The sequence below is a fragment of the Rhineura floridana genome, chromosome 8, assembly GCF_030035675.1.
Source record: "Rhineura floridana isolate rRhiFlo1 chromosome 8, rRhiFlo1.hap2, whole genome shotgun sequence".
Lineage (NCBI taxonomy): Eukaryota > Metazoa > Chordata > Lepidosauria > Squamata > Rhineuridae > Rhineura > Rhineura floridana.
Genome location: NC_084487.1, coordinates 117,240,378 through 117,255,274, shown reverse-complemented (window position 1 = coordinate 117,255,274; position 14,897 = coordinate 117,240,378). Strand labels below are relative to the sequence as shown.

General features: G+C 39.9%; 1 protein-coding gene across 3 annotated transcripts in view; it reads right to left on the bottom strand.

Annotated features, from left to right (window-relative positions):
* ITPR2 (inositol 1,4,5-trisphosphate receptor type 2) overlaps nt 1–14,897 on the bottom strand; it is a 345,272-nt gene that overhangs the window by 203,416 nt on the left and 126,959 nt on the right. For all 3 annotated transcript variants that reach the window (XM_061582221.1, XM_061582222.1, XM_061582223.1), the window contains 4 exons: nt 12,827–12,916; nt 12,600–12,725; nt 5,656–5,778; nt 3,021–3,221 (listed from right to left, as the gene is read on the bottom strand). In XM_061582221.1, the coding sequence (XP_061438205.1) occupies nt 3,021–3,221; nt 5,656–5,778; nt 12,600–12,725; nt 12,827–12,916 (540 nt within the window). The remainder of the gene's footprint in view (nt 1–3,020; nt 3,222–5,655; nt 5,779–12,599; nt 12,726–12,826; nt 12,917–14,897) is intronic.

The following is a 14,897-nucleotide window of genomic DNA, read 5'->3' as shown; positions in this document are numbered from 1 at the left end:
TGGAATGGCCAGATACAGCTGAGAATGGCTCCGGTCTGAAGACCTGCAGAGCCATGGCCAGGCAGGATACTGAGCTAGATAGAATGCTATCCTGACTCAATATACTGTAGCTTCCAATGCTCCTGTTATTGTGATCTGAGCTAATCTCTGTGCTGCTCCTGATCATAATGTTGGTCTGCTACTTCTGTTCTTATATTTTAAAATGTTTTTATGTTACTGTTTTTGTTATATTTATCTGGTTTTCTTACCTTTTTGTTTTTCCCCAGGCTCTGGTTATTATAATGTGAATTTAATGAGTATTTTGTCTGTGGTTGGCTGGCTAAAGTGGAGTATTTGTGATTTCGCTGTCTACATTGTTTTGATTAACATTGTATTTTTTGTACTTTTCTTGTAGATTTCTTTTGAATCACAATACTGTTCGTCACTTTGGGGACCTTTGGGGCCAAAATTGGTATAGAAATAAACCACAACATAACATCTTGTTTCATGGTTACTATACGGTACTTTCAGATCGCCAAGGGGAGAAGGGCCAATCATTTCTGGTTCAGGAGATGCACAGGGGAAAAGAGACAAAAAAGGGGGCACGAGTCATAGAAAGGTTTAAAGATTCACTCTTGGATATATGCAAAATTAAACACTTTTTAACAGTATTTTTGTAGGTATTTTATGCCTCAAAATGATAAGAAATACAGGTGCTTTTGGAGAACAACCACATGTGATCTGAAACATTTGTGATGGGTGACTTAATCCCCCCCCCAACTCCCTTCAGTCATGGTTGCTGAGGTTAGCAATTCATTAAATAATTTCATTATTAACTAGTCCACTGACAAACAATCCAAATACAATGAATTCTTGTCATTTATTAATATATATAAATGTATCTGTGAATTGTTTTTCTTCCATTATTCTTATTAGCTGCATTTGGCCAATGATTTAAACTTTTTCTCTACCTTTTAAAACCATAAAGAAACCAGTCTGGTTTGCACATAATACTATGCCACGGTTTATTAAACCACGGTTTGTTTGACTGTCTGAACCCTGCCAGTTTGCTTACTGCCAAGATACCACAATTTGAAGCTATGGCTTGTTTTAACTATGGTAAACTTCGTTGTTTTAACTATGACTTGGTATTACCTGCAGACCCAGTACCCTTCCTTAAACACAGCTGGTTTGGCCACCCCAGCACAGATGCTCACCAAGCTACAAAGGCATGGGGCAAGAATTGCTGGAAGACAAACCAAACTGTGGAGAAACAAGCCATGGTTTGTTCGATTATCTGTTAGGCAATTCACGGTTAACTCATGGTTTGGATTCCTACATTGAGCAGGGGGTTGGACTTGATGGCCTTATAGGCCCCTTCCAATTCTACTATTCTATGTTAAACAAGCCATGGTGTAGTTTTATGTGCACACCAAGTCACAGGCTCCATCTCCATCCATTGGGCATCCTCCAATCAGAGTAAAACACTTTAAAGTCCCATTACCAGTAAGATTGAGTTATCCATGTGCCTACCTCTTCCACTGAAATCAATGGGAATGCAAGAGCTATGATCCAGCCAAAGAACATAAGCATTTTTAAATCTCAGTGACCTCAATAAGCATATTCTTAGCTCACTCCAAAAATGATCAATAGGACTTACTACTTTGGCTGGACCATGTCCTTCAATTTTATTATAGCTAACTGTTATTAAAGTATCCTAGCACAATCTGATCCCACAGACTCTGTTCGCACACATACACAATGTGTATGTGATTGCCTCCACAAGTAGCCTTATAATAAACAAAGGTCTAAGTATAGAATTCAAATACTTGAGTGGCACAAATGCCGCATGCTATCTCAGTTCTTTGCTTTGAGTGCTAATATATATACAGATGGCCTTACCAAATTAGATTCAGTTCAAAACTCAGTGTACTATAGAACTGGCTATTTGTGGCAAGATCCCCACTGCTAAATCCACAATACAGGCAAGCCACACTGAAGCACAGGAATATGGGAAGCTGCCTTATACTGAGTCAGATTACCAAGCCCATCTAGCTCAGTACTGTTGACGGTGACGGCTAGTGATTTTCCAGGATTTCAGATAGGCAATGTTCCCAGCCCTACCTAGAGATGCTGGTGATTGAATGGTTAGCAAAGTTGCTTCTATAACAGAGGCAGAGTCCAGAACAAAAAGATCCTAATAACACTTTAGTGGGCAAGCTGAACAAAAACAGTGTATAATCTGAGGAGAAATAAACAGATTTGCCTTTCTTAGATCAGGCCTTGTACAAAGCAGGGAGACATACAACCAAAACATACAGGAGGAAAAACTCTCTCAGAACTACATAGCTAATCAGAGTATATGCTACCTCAGCAAAGATCACACCACTCTGCTTGGTTGCCAAGCAACACCTGTACCACCACTCCTCTGGGTTGTCTGGCTTACTAATAACAGAATTAACCATTAAGTTACAAACTGAATGATCTCTGCTGTTGTACTTCCAACATGTTGGGAATTGAACCTGGAACCCTCTGTATACAAAGCACATGCTCTACCACTGAGTACGGCCCTTCCCCCAATCAATGGGGGATCAGTGGCCTCAGTGGGTATGAAAAACAGCTTTTGTACCACTACTTGCTTATATTTGTCCCTATTTTCCTTTCCCTTCTCATCTTTTGTATTTCTCTACATTGTTGAAATTTAGAGCTGGATCTTTTCTGCCACCCTGAGGTGTGGCAACACCTGAGCATAGCATACCATATGTAGTAATGTACAAACACAGATGCATGAGAAGGTGCCAACCATGGAAGGATTCAGTAGCCAGAAAAATCTCACACACAGAGCAGCATGCATGGGAGAGACTTGATATACACACACATACAGATTGTAAGCTTCTTGAAGACAGGACCCTATCCTCACCCATATGTAAGAACTACTAAGCATCATGATGGCATTATATAATTAATGAACAATGATGACAACATAAATCCAGAAGAAGCTGCAAATCTCAAACATATTTAGTGTGATTGGCTTAACATACCTCCGTCATTACCATATCTTGGCATTTCTTCACATATTTGCCGTCTGCCTTGACAATGGTTTGCAGAAAGCGCAGATATTCCACATGGCGGCCATGCGTCTCGATGCAGTGCACAAAATGCTGCACCACCCGCTCACTAATTTCGTTGCACAGATGGTAATTGTTTGTGAAGATGTGCCGCATGGTTTCAGCCTCGAGAAGCTAATTTAAAAACAAACATGAAACCACTCAGAAGAACACCAAAGATGGTGCTTACATGAAGCGCTGACTGAAATAATTAGAACGCATGGGTTCTGCAAGTTTCCACCACAAAATAAAATTGCAGTGGTGAGGAACTGTCAAAGACAGCTACAGGGAAGGCTTCCACATACCTCCAGGAAAGGTAAATAAAATAGATTTGAGATCTGATTCTTGAGGTATTTCTCAATATAGCTGTGGCTGCGTGCTGCATGTCTCATGTCATAAGAACTTAGGCAGCTACCATATCAAGCATTGGTTCATCTAGCTTAGTAACGTCTGCACTGACTGGAAGCAGCGCTCTAGGCTTTCAGACAAGAATTGAACCTCTGATGTTTCAAATGCAAAGCAGGTGATCTACCACTGAGATACAACCCTAAGCTGGCCTATGAGTGCATTATTTGACTCAGCTGTGTAATTAGATGGCCTGTGGAACCATCATGTGACCCAACTATATAGTTAGGTGATGTACAGATCATCAGAATGGTGTGGCCAGGAAACACAGCTGAATAAAGTTATTAAAAGGAGAACCTTCTGTATGGAAACACTATGGAACCAAGGAAGAATTTTAGATCCAGCCATGAGACTTAAGGCTGGGAGAGGAAGATGTCAAGTGTTGTAACTGGACTCCCAGTCCAAGGTCCTTTAATGAAGAGCTACAGATAAAGGAAATCATGCTGTGATAACAAGGAGTTCTGCTGGGGAAATATCATTGGCAGTTTATAATCTGTTTGATGCACAGACTTGGACCTAGGTTATGTAGGGTCAAATTCCACCTCAGTCACATACTTCCTAGGTGGTCTTCAGTAAGCTACTCTCTTAATATAATGAATTTGTTGGGGAGGACCATGGGTGCTTATACTTGCACATTTTATTTAACATTGAAGTCACCACTAGCTATGCAAGGCAACACTGGTGTCCTGCCTCAGAAAAGATGGTGTTAAGAAAAAATAAATAAATAAATAAATAAAAAGTGTAAGTCACATGGTATAAAAAACACATTCTTATTGAGAGTGTGCTCCCAATTCCTACCTCTTTAGCCACAGCTTGACATTTCAAGCCATGCCTTGAACTTTCCTGTGTCTGACATCATATATGACACCAGGCCAAAGGAAAGTGACCATGGCTATCCCAAAACAACCTGGCGTACACATTAGGCCAGAGGTTTCTCTCCACTGCGTTATGCACACACACAGTGGCACATTGCTTGTGAAACCATTAATGCCAACCTATTTTTCAATAACAAATCAGAATTAAAAGTAAAGGGAGTAAACACAAATGGAAACAAGTGGCTGAAAGCACTAAAGTCCTGCAATCCTATTGGTGGATTCCCTGAAGTAGTACCTCTGAGAAGTTAATGCCTGCTGCAGTAGTTTCAAAATATTCCTGTTCACCCAGGCATCTGATGGTTGAAATATGTTCCTGGCAACCTTGACATTATTTAACTGTAAGGATATCTGATTGCTTTAAAATTTTGTTTTTTTTATTTCTTTTTTCTTTTTCTTTTTTGCATTCATGGGCTTCTTTGGGATGAAGGGCTGCATAAAAATCTAATAAATAATTCGTTTTTTTTTTAAAAAAGTATTGTTTTGTTGTTTGCTGCCCTGGGCTCCATTGGAAGGAAGGGCAAGATAAAAATCTAATAATTAACCATCATCACCACCACCACAATGCAATGGGTGGCAGGTGTTCTAAAAATAAAGCATGCTTCCACCACTACCATCCCAGATCTATTGTTTTATTGATTTTGAAATGTAAAATAAAACCAGTATCAACTTAGATTTCTTTAATCATTTGACAGGTCTAATTATAATGCATTAAAAACAATAAAGGTAAGAGCAGTCACCTGTATAGTCTATTTCTCAAAGGTCTGACTTTGTGTATTTTAAAAAATTATCTCAGCTAAGCATTTGGATCACTTCCAGTCATTTGCTACAAGAAACAAAGGGGAAAGTCCTGTGGTCAAATCCAGCTGTTTGACTGGGGCTGATGTGAGTTGCAGTCCAAAACACCTGGGGGGAAACCGTACTGGCAAAGGCTGTTCTAGACAATGGGTCGGAGCAGACTTCATTAGCTCAGTCACTTAATTAAGGGTAAGAGATACATTGGCACCAATGTAGTTCAGGCTAACCATCCTGGTTAAGTTGGAATTCTGGTTATCCTTAACTGCAGTTAACTGTTGGTACTAATGTATTCCCTAAATATCGTAAATGGTAAAGGCTGTAGCATAGTTACACACACCCTGCCCTTGACCTCATCTATAGTTAAAAGATCAGACCCATTATTCCTGCCCTGGCCCAATGTTAGGAAAAAGGGATGTTTCCAAAATTTATAAATGCAATTCTTGGTAATGAGTGTGACCTCCAACAAGGTATTTATCATCAAATCAAATACTCACACCAGGTGTTAAAAATAAGTTGAGGTGCTTATGAAGTAGAACTTGATTCTGAGGATTTCCACGACAGAAATTCTGGAGAAACAGGTGAGCTAAGTTCATAACTTCATTCATCTTTTCGTCAGTCTTCACGGTAAATTCATTTTTCAAGAGTAAAAGGAACAAACCAACAAATGGACCTGTTAAACATTGACATTGACCGAACTGGAAATGCATCCAACATCACTCATCCCCTTTTCTAGCAAACTTCCTCATAGCTATGCAATTAGCTTTCTGTTTCCTCCAGGGGTCATCAGTATTGCCTATTCTTGTACCTGGATTATTTATCTATTTCTTTGTTTATTATATCTCACTTACCTTTGATTTAAAATCAAGGCAGCTTAGAAATATTAGAAAATACCTGATAGAAATTTCTGACTTGTGTTGGAGATAACTTTCTCCTACAGAAAGTGGAGGAAGCAACCAGAGGATCAGCTATCCTGGACTTGATTCTAACCAATACAGATGATTTGGTGGATGAAGTGGCAATTACGGGAACTCTGGGGGAAAGTGACCACACCATACTTGAATTCTTGATTTTAACAGAAGCAAAAGCTGAGAGTAGCCATGCAAGTACCCTGGACTTCAGGAAAGCTGATTTTAATAAACTCAGAACAATTTAAGCATGGTTCCATGGCTAGCAACCCTAATGAGAAAAGGAGTCCAAGATGGGTGGGAGTTTCTAAAAAAGGAAATTCTAAAAGCGCAATGGCAAGCAATTCCAACAAGGAAAAAAGGGGGGAAACAGCAGAAGAAGCCACTGTTGCTTCACAAAAAGCTTAGACATGACCTGAAAACAAAAAGACACATACAGGAAGTGGAAACAAGGCCAGGCCACAAAGAAAGAGTATGGACAGGTATCACGGAATTGCAGGGATGGTATCAGGAAGGCTAAAGCTGAGAATGAGCTGAGGTTAGCGAGGGATGCTAAAAGCAACAAAAAAGCTTTCTTCAGGTACATCCATACTAAAAGACAGAGAAAGGAAATGGTGGCACAGCTACTTACTGAGGATGGCAAAATTATAACAGATGACAAAGAAAAGGCAGAAGGTCTCAATTCCTACTTTGGCTCAGTCTTCTCCCAAAAAAGGGTCTGTGACCCTCCCGGGAAACATGAAGTAGAAGTGACAGGATTGGAGCTTGAGACTGATAGACAAACGGTCTAGGAATACCTAATCACTTGCATCCTAGAGTATTGCTGAGGAACTCTCAGAACCACTGTCTATTATCTTTGCAAAATCATGGAGGACTGGTGAAGTGCCGGATGACTGGAGGAGAGCTAATGTTGTCCCTGTCTTCAAAAAGGGCAAAAAGGAGGAACCAGGAAACCAAAGATCAGTCAGCCTAACATCAATCCCTGGAAAAACTCTGGAGCAGATTATAAAGCAGTCAATCTGTAAGCACCTTGAAAACAATACAGTGATTACTAGAAGCCAACATGGATTTATGAAGAACAAATCCTGCAAACTAATCTTACCTCATTTTTTGATCGGGTAACCTTCCTGGTAGACTGTGGGAATGCTGGGGACATAATATATCTCGACTTCAGCAAAGCTTTTGATAAAGTGCCCCATGATATGCTGATTAGCAGGCTAGCTAAATGTGGGCTGGATGGAACACCTATGGAGTTGGCTCCAGAATCGTACTTAAAGAGTGCTTATCAATGGTTACCCCCCAAATTGGGCTGAAGTAATGAGTGGGTACCACAGGGCTCGGTCCTGGGCCCAGTGCTCTTCAACATTTTAATTAACAACTTGGATGAGGAGGTACAGAGCTTGCTTATCAAATTTGCAGATGATACAAAATTGGGGGGCACAGCTAAAACCATGGAAGATAGAAACAAAATTCAAAGGAACCTTCATAGGCTGGAGCATTGGGCTGAAAACAACAGAATGACATTCAACAGGGATAAATGCAAAGTTCTACACCTAGGAAAAAGAAACCAAATGCACAGTTATAAGATGGGGGATAGTTGGCTTAGCAATATGACATGTGAGAACGATCTTGGAATTGTCATTGATCACAAGCTGAATATGAGCCAACAGTGTGATGTGGCTGCAAAAAAGGCAAATGCTGTTTTAGGCTGCATTAACAGAAGTATAGTTTTGAAATCATGTGAAGTATTAGTTCCCCTCTGTTCAGCACTGGTTACGCCTCATCTTGAATACTGAGTCCAGTTCAGGTCTCCGCACTTCAAGAAAGTTGCAGACAAACTGGAACAGGTTCAGAGGAGGGCAACAAAGCTGATCTGGACTGGAAACAAAGCCCTATGAGGAGAGACTGAAAGAACTGGGCATGTTAAGCCTTGAGAAGAGAAGACTGAGGGGAGATATGATAGCACTTTTCAAGTTCATGAAAGGTCACATAGAGGAAGACTGGGATCTCTTCTCGATCATCCCAGAGTGCAGGATATGGAATAATGGGCTCAAGTTACAGGAAGCCAGATTTCAACTGAACATCAGGAAACACTTTACTGTTAGAGCCATACGACAATGGAACCAATTACCTAGAGAGGTAGTGGGCTTTCTGACACTGGAGGCATTCAAGAGGCAGCTGGACAGCCATCTGTTGGGAATGCTTTGATTTGGATTCCTGCACTGAGCAGGGGGTTGGACTTGATGGCCTTATAGGCCCCTTCCAACTCTACTATTCTATTATCTCCATGAGATTCAAACAAAAATAAAAAGCAAAAACACAGTTGTTGGTTTTTTTAAAAAAAGTTAATACTTTTCCAAGAGATTCAGCAGGAATCCTCACTTTCAGATGTCCCTTGAAAAGCTTTTTATGGTTTGAAAACCTTCAGATGTCCCTTGAAAACCTTTTTTATGCCGACTGGCCTATTCAGTTCTTTTATTTTTTGAAAGGATAGGTCAGTCATTTTATGCTTATTTTGTACTGTTTTTATAGTATTTTGTGTTCTATTGTGTCTGTGTAAATTGTTGTACATCATGTTGGAAGTTTATATGAGTGGGTAGTTTTCATTATTTTCACAAATAAATTAAAACTAAATGACTAAATAAATATTTTTAAAGTTATCTGGAGAAAAACAAAACAGTTTGCTTCCACTGGGCTTCTTGTGGGAGGTAATTCAACAAGACCAGGGTTACTGCTGAGAAGGCCCTGCTTCTAGCACTTTCAATAGTTATTCTGGTGGGGGCAGGGCTAATAGGTTTGGTGAAACTTAAAACAAGTCCTATAGAATCAACTGATGATATGAGGGATAATCTCAGCCAATCTGACATGACATGAATATATCAATTATCACTAATGTGTCAACACTAAGATAATTGAGCAAGAAGATTAATTGATTACAACCTGTTGACTGATTCACAGGGGAAGTAATGCTCTCTATAAGACGGTGCCTACTGTGATATGCATATGCATCATCATACAATGCCTCTGTGCTGTTTTTAAAAAAATACTTTTTCTTTACAACTAGTGTTTTATTCATGTGTAAATTTAATTAATTCATTTTTAATTCTTGGTTTCTTTAAAACAGATGACAGCCCTAATAGGAATGCATTAAAACCAATAGAAGATACAAGCACAGTCACCTAAGTTTCTTCCCATTCCTGAAAGACACATTTCCAAAAGAATGAGCAGCCAGGGAAATTTTTTTATTTTACTCCTGCAAGTGAAGTCATAAAGTTGCCTTAGAAATGTCTCCATACTAAGACAACTCAGTTTAGCAATCCCATTTCTTCTTAATTTCTCATTTCCTGCATAAAATATTTTGTAGTTGCCTGATTGAAAATGTCCCATTCCCGTCCATTTTAGTTTGCTCACACCAAGTATTGTAATGTTGATGTGTTCCATTTCTTGCTTGACAATTTCTAACTTTCCCTGGTTCATACTTTAATAGTAAGAAGTAATGTAGCAAGAGCAATTAGGAGCTACAACGCAAGGTCTGAGCAAGTTACATCAGTGAGATTAAACGGGAAACCTATTAACATAACCATCATCCAAGTCTATGCTCCAACGGCAAACACAGAAGAAGAGGAATTGGAGAGATTTTACACAGAAGTACAGGAAGAAACTGATCACACACCAAAACAAGATGTGCTGATAATCATGGGGGACTGGAATGCAAAAGTAGGGAACACATAAAAATATTGTGGGGAAATGGGACCTAGGAGACAGAAATGAAGCAGGAGAAAGACTTATTGAATTTTGTGAAGCCAATCATTTGTTTCTTGCGAACACATTGTTTGAGCAACCAAAAAGATGACTGTACATGTGGACATCACCAAATAGTCAATATAGGAATCAAATTGATTATATAATTGGTAGCAGAAGATGGAGAAGTTCCATACTTTCTGTGAAAACAAGACCAGGAGCAGACTGCAGTACAGATCATGAACTGGTCGTATCGAAAATCAGAGTAAAGCTAAAGAAGACCAACAAAGCAATCATAATGCCAAAATACAATTTAAATAACATCCCAGAAGAATATAAAGATCAAATAAGGAACAGGTTTGAGGCTTTAAACTTAGTTGACAGAGAACCAGAAGAACTATGGAATGAAGTCAGATACGTTATCAGGGAAGAATGCAAAAAGACAATACCTCTAGTTAAAAAGAAAGAAAGACCTCAATGGATGACTGAAGAAACTCTTAAAATGGTTAAAGAGAGAAGGAAAGCAAAAGCAAAAGGAGATAGAAACACTGTTAGAACCCTAAATGCAACAATACAGCGACTAGTACGTAGGGACAAAGAGAACTATTACAACAGTTACTGTATAGAAATAGAAGAGGACAACAAAAAGGGTAGAACAAGAGCCCTATTCCCAAAGATTAGAGAAATGAAAGGGAAATTTAAACCAAGAGTAGGGATGTTGAATAATCAACAGGGGAACACACTGACTGACCGAGATGAAATAAAAGGAAGATGGAAGCAATATACTGAAGAACTCTATAAAAGAGATGCAAGGATGACAGATTCATTCACGGAGGAACTGTATAATGAAGAACCAGAAATTTTAGAATGTGAGGTGAAAGCTGCTCTTAAAATACTTGGAAGAAACATATCACCAGGAATAGACAGCATACCAATAGAGTTGCTACAAGCTACTGAGACTGAATCTGTCCAAATTTTGACAAAAATCTGTCAAGAAATACGGAAAACTAAACAATGGCCAAAAGACTAGAAGCGTTCCATATACATCCCAATTCCAAAGAAAGGGGATCCCAGGGACTGCAGTAATTATCGAACTATTGCCTTAATATCCCATGCAAGTAAAGTAATGCTCAAGATTATACAACACACGCTCTTACCATATATGGAGCGAGAAATGCCAGACGTCCAAGCTGGATTTACAAAGGGAAGAGGCACCAGAGATCACATCGCAAACATACGTTGGATAATGGAACGGACCAAGGAATTTCAGAAGAAAATCACCCTGTGCTTTATAGATTACAGCAAAGCCTTTGACTGTGTAGATCATGAAAAACTATGGAATGCTTTAAAAGAAATGGGGGTGCCACAGCATTTGATTGTCCTGATGTGCAACATATACTCTGGACAAGAGGCTACTGTAAGGACAGAATATGAAGAAACCGATTGGTTCCCCATCGGAAAGGGTGTGAGAGGGGTGTATTTTATCACCCTATTTGTTTAATCTATATGCAGAACATATCATACAGAAAGCAGGATTGGACCAAGATGAAGGAGGTGTGAAAATTGGAGGGAGAAATATCAATAATTTAAGATATGCAGATAATACCATACTACTAGCAGAAACCAGTAATGATTTGAAACGAATGCTGATGAAAGTTAAAGAGGAAAGTACAAAAGCAGGACATTTGCTGAACGTCAAGAAGACTAAAGTAATGGCAACAGAAGATTTACATAACTTTACAGTTGACAATGAGGACATTGAACTTGTCAAGGATTATCAATACCTTGGCACAGTCATTAACCAAAATGGAGACAATAGTCAAGAAATCAGAAGAAGGATAGGACTGGGAGGGTAATGAGAGAACTAGAAAAGGTCCTCAAATGCAAAGATGTATCACTGAACACTAAAGTCAGGATCATTCAGACCGTAGTATTCCCGATCTCTGTGTATGGATGTGAAAGTTGGAGAGTGAAAAAAGCAGATAAGAGAAAAATCAACTCCTTTGAAAAGTGGTGTTGGAGGAGAGCTTTGCGCATACCATGAACTGCGAAAAAGACAAATAACTGGGTGTTAGAACAAATTAAACCAGAACTATCACTAGAAGCTAAAATGACGAAACTGAGGTTCTCATACTTTGGACACATCATGAGAAGACATGATTCACTAGAAAAGACAATAATGCTGGGAAAAACAGAAGGGAGTAGAAAAAGAGGAAGGCCAAATAAGAGATGGATTGATTCCATAAAGGAAGCCACAGACCTGGACTTACAAGATCTGAACAGGTTGGTTCATGACAGATGCTCTTGGAGGTCGCTGATTCATAGGGTTGCCATAAGTCGTAGTCGACTTGGAGGCACATAACAACAACAAAATCCTTGTTAATTATAATCAGCATAAACCAAGGGTGAGGGACCTCAGGTCTGAGAGCCAAATGGGCCCTCCATTCCTCTCTGTCTGGCCCCCGGGACTCTCCCAGGCCATATGCACTCTGCAGGCCAAACCCCTCACTGGCCCTGCTCTGTGCCCTCTCTGGGTGCTTTTGTCTGGCTGAAATGTGTCCTTGAACTGTGAAAATGCCTCTTGCTTGCCTGAATGGAGGTGTGGGTGGGTGTAGAAACCTGACACGTTTGCATTGCAGGAATGTAGCCGAATGTATAAAGCTAAATATCACATTCATTGCTCTCGCCCCACCCACCACTGGCATGTGGCCCCCAGAAAGTTGCCTATGAGGTAATGTGGCTCTCAGGCTGAAAAAGGTTATTCACCCCTGGCATAAAAATTAATTTATTACCTTCTCATATGGTATCTGCAGAAGATCCAACACCACACTGTGCGCTCCCATATTTTTAAGCAAACGCTGCTGTTGATTGCGACATTTTTTATTCTGGATGCAGAGTCTGCTTAATCGAATCAAAATCTGGTGATAAAATATAATATGTACAATAAATAAATATAGAAATACAAGGCAAGATAAAAAATAAAATGCTAAAATAGTGAAAACCAGGCTGTACAGCATACCTCCATAACAATATTGTAGTTGTTACTCTTATTACTGTCAATCTGAGGTTTCTTACTCCCATCCTGGACTGGACTTAAAATATTTGACTCCTATAATTAAAAAGGAGAGAAACATTTACTTCCCAAATGCTAAATATGAGCCAGGAGAGTGCAGTGTCAACAAACATGGAAACTATGCAAAATGGGTGTAGGCAATCTGTCCCTAACAATGGGCAAAGTCCCACTGAGTTCAATAAGGCTTACACCAATAGGGATAGGATTATAGCCTGAAATGCTACTGTGCCCAGCACAGGGATGGTAGGAGAACTGTATGAAAATTTGTACTGGTATGAGAATTAATGTTGACAATCTACACACTATACTACTTATTCAGTTTTCTCAGAATTCATCTGGTGTCCCCCCCCCCTTTTTTTAATTTGTGGTTAACATTATTTTTATTAATTTTAGAATTGATACTCTTGTTTCTAGAGTACCTACAGTAACTAAGCATTAAACATAAATCAGAATAACGACACATGCCCTGCTCTCCAGTTTATATCTATGGGACTAGATACCCCAGTGGAGGGAAAAGGGCAGAGGAAGGAGATCAGATTGAGAATGTCAGACTGCTCAATGAAGAGGTGAATTTTTAACATGCATTTAAACCCAGCTTCTCCCTCTTGCTAGGAGACAGGAGGTGCTGCTGCTCAGCAGCCTTTCATCTCTATCATGTCTCTCACCTGTTATTTCTCCCTGCAATCCCACACAGTTGTGGTACCCAAGTTTTAGTACCAAGTATTTCTCCAGCTAATAGGTGCTGAGTGTTAAAAGTATTAAACGGTACACCTAAGATACAAGTGGGAGATATCAGCATGCTAGAAGGTACCCCAAGGTTTGTAGAACTACCAAAAAAAGAAACCCTAAGAAAATATAACCAAGGGGACAAAACTCTCCAAAAGATTCCTATGAGAACCGAGCATGTTCCATACCCATGAAATGGTCAAGGTCAGCTGGAGTGGAAATATGGAAGAACAAGACAGGGAATACATATGCAACCCAAAAAGGATTGCAGAGATGCAGTTATAATGAGATAAAATCACACTACTGACAGAGCTATGACATTCATCTATATCTCTTTCCTCCTTATGTCACACAAAAGACACTCTCTATCATGTCCTTTCTGAAACTATTTACATTCTGCTGTGAATATCCACATTCTTTGCAACTGGAAAGATGCAAAAGCAGCTGTTTGCTCTCTTTGTAAAAGAGACAGACTGCAGAAAACTTGCCACTCTAGTCCTATAGCATTCTCTTGCAAACGGATTCAGTTGCTCTTTCCCCCACACTGCCGTGGACCTATTCAAGGTGACTGCTTCAGCCCAGCTCTGATAGCAGGAGCATGTGCCATCTCAGTTGCACTGCTCTGTTTAGCAAAGGTCAGCACTCTAGAGATTACTCACCTCTTCCCTTCTAGTCAAAGAGATGTGTTTATGGCTGTGCCTGGCCTGCAAAGCTTAGGGCAGGACTAGATGCTAGGCTTGTTGCCAAAATTATCAGCCCTGTAGTATGGTCTCCTCTTCAGAACATTTAGGTAGAACTTGCCTGTGTCATGAGATCATCACCACATATGTTTCCCTAGCCCTTTCCACATCACTGACTGCTGCTGGAGAAGTGGGAACTATAGTTTGTTAAGGGTGATGGGAATTGTAGCTCTCCTAACAACTCTCAGCAGGATTCTTTGGGGGAAGCATGACAGTTAAAGTGGTGTAAGAGTGCTTTAAATGTATGGAGTGGGTATGACCAGTGACTCATCAAAGAGACAATGAAACAATTTTGAGAATTCCTAAAAGAGGTACCTCTACTTTTTCACCCTGCTCAGTATTCAAAAAGTGTACTATATTATCACTCCACTCATGTGGTAACCTCTAGACTCAATTATTACAATGTGATCTGTGTGGGGTCACCCTTGTGTTGTAAGCCCTGATGGAGGGGGGTGGACTGACGAGAACAAAGCAGAGGAGGAGAACTTAGAGTGGGATGTTTGAGCCAGTGAAGGGCCAAAGCGCCCCAGCTCTGGACTCTGACAGTTCAA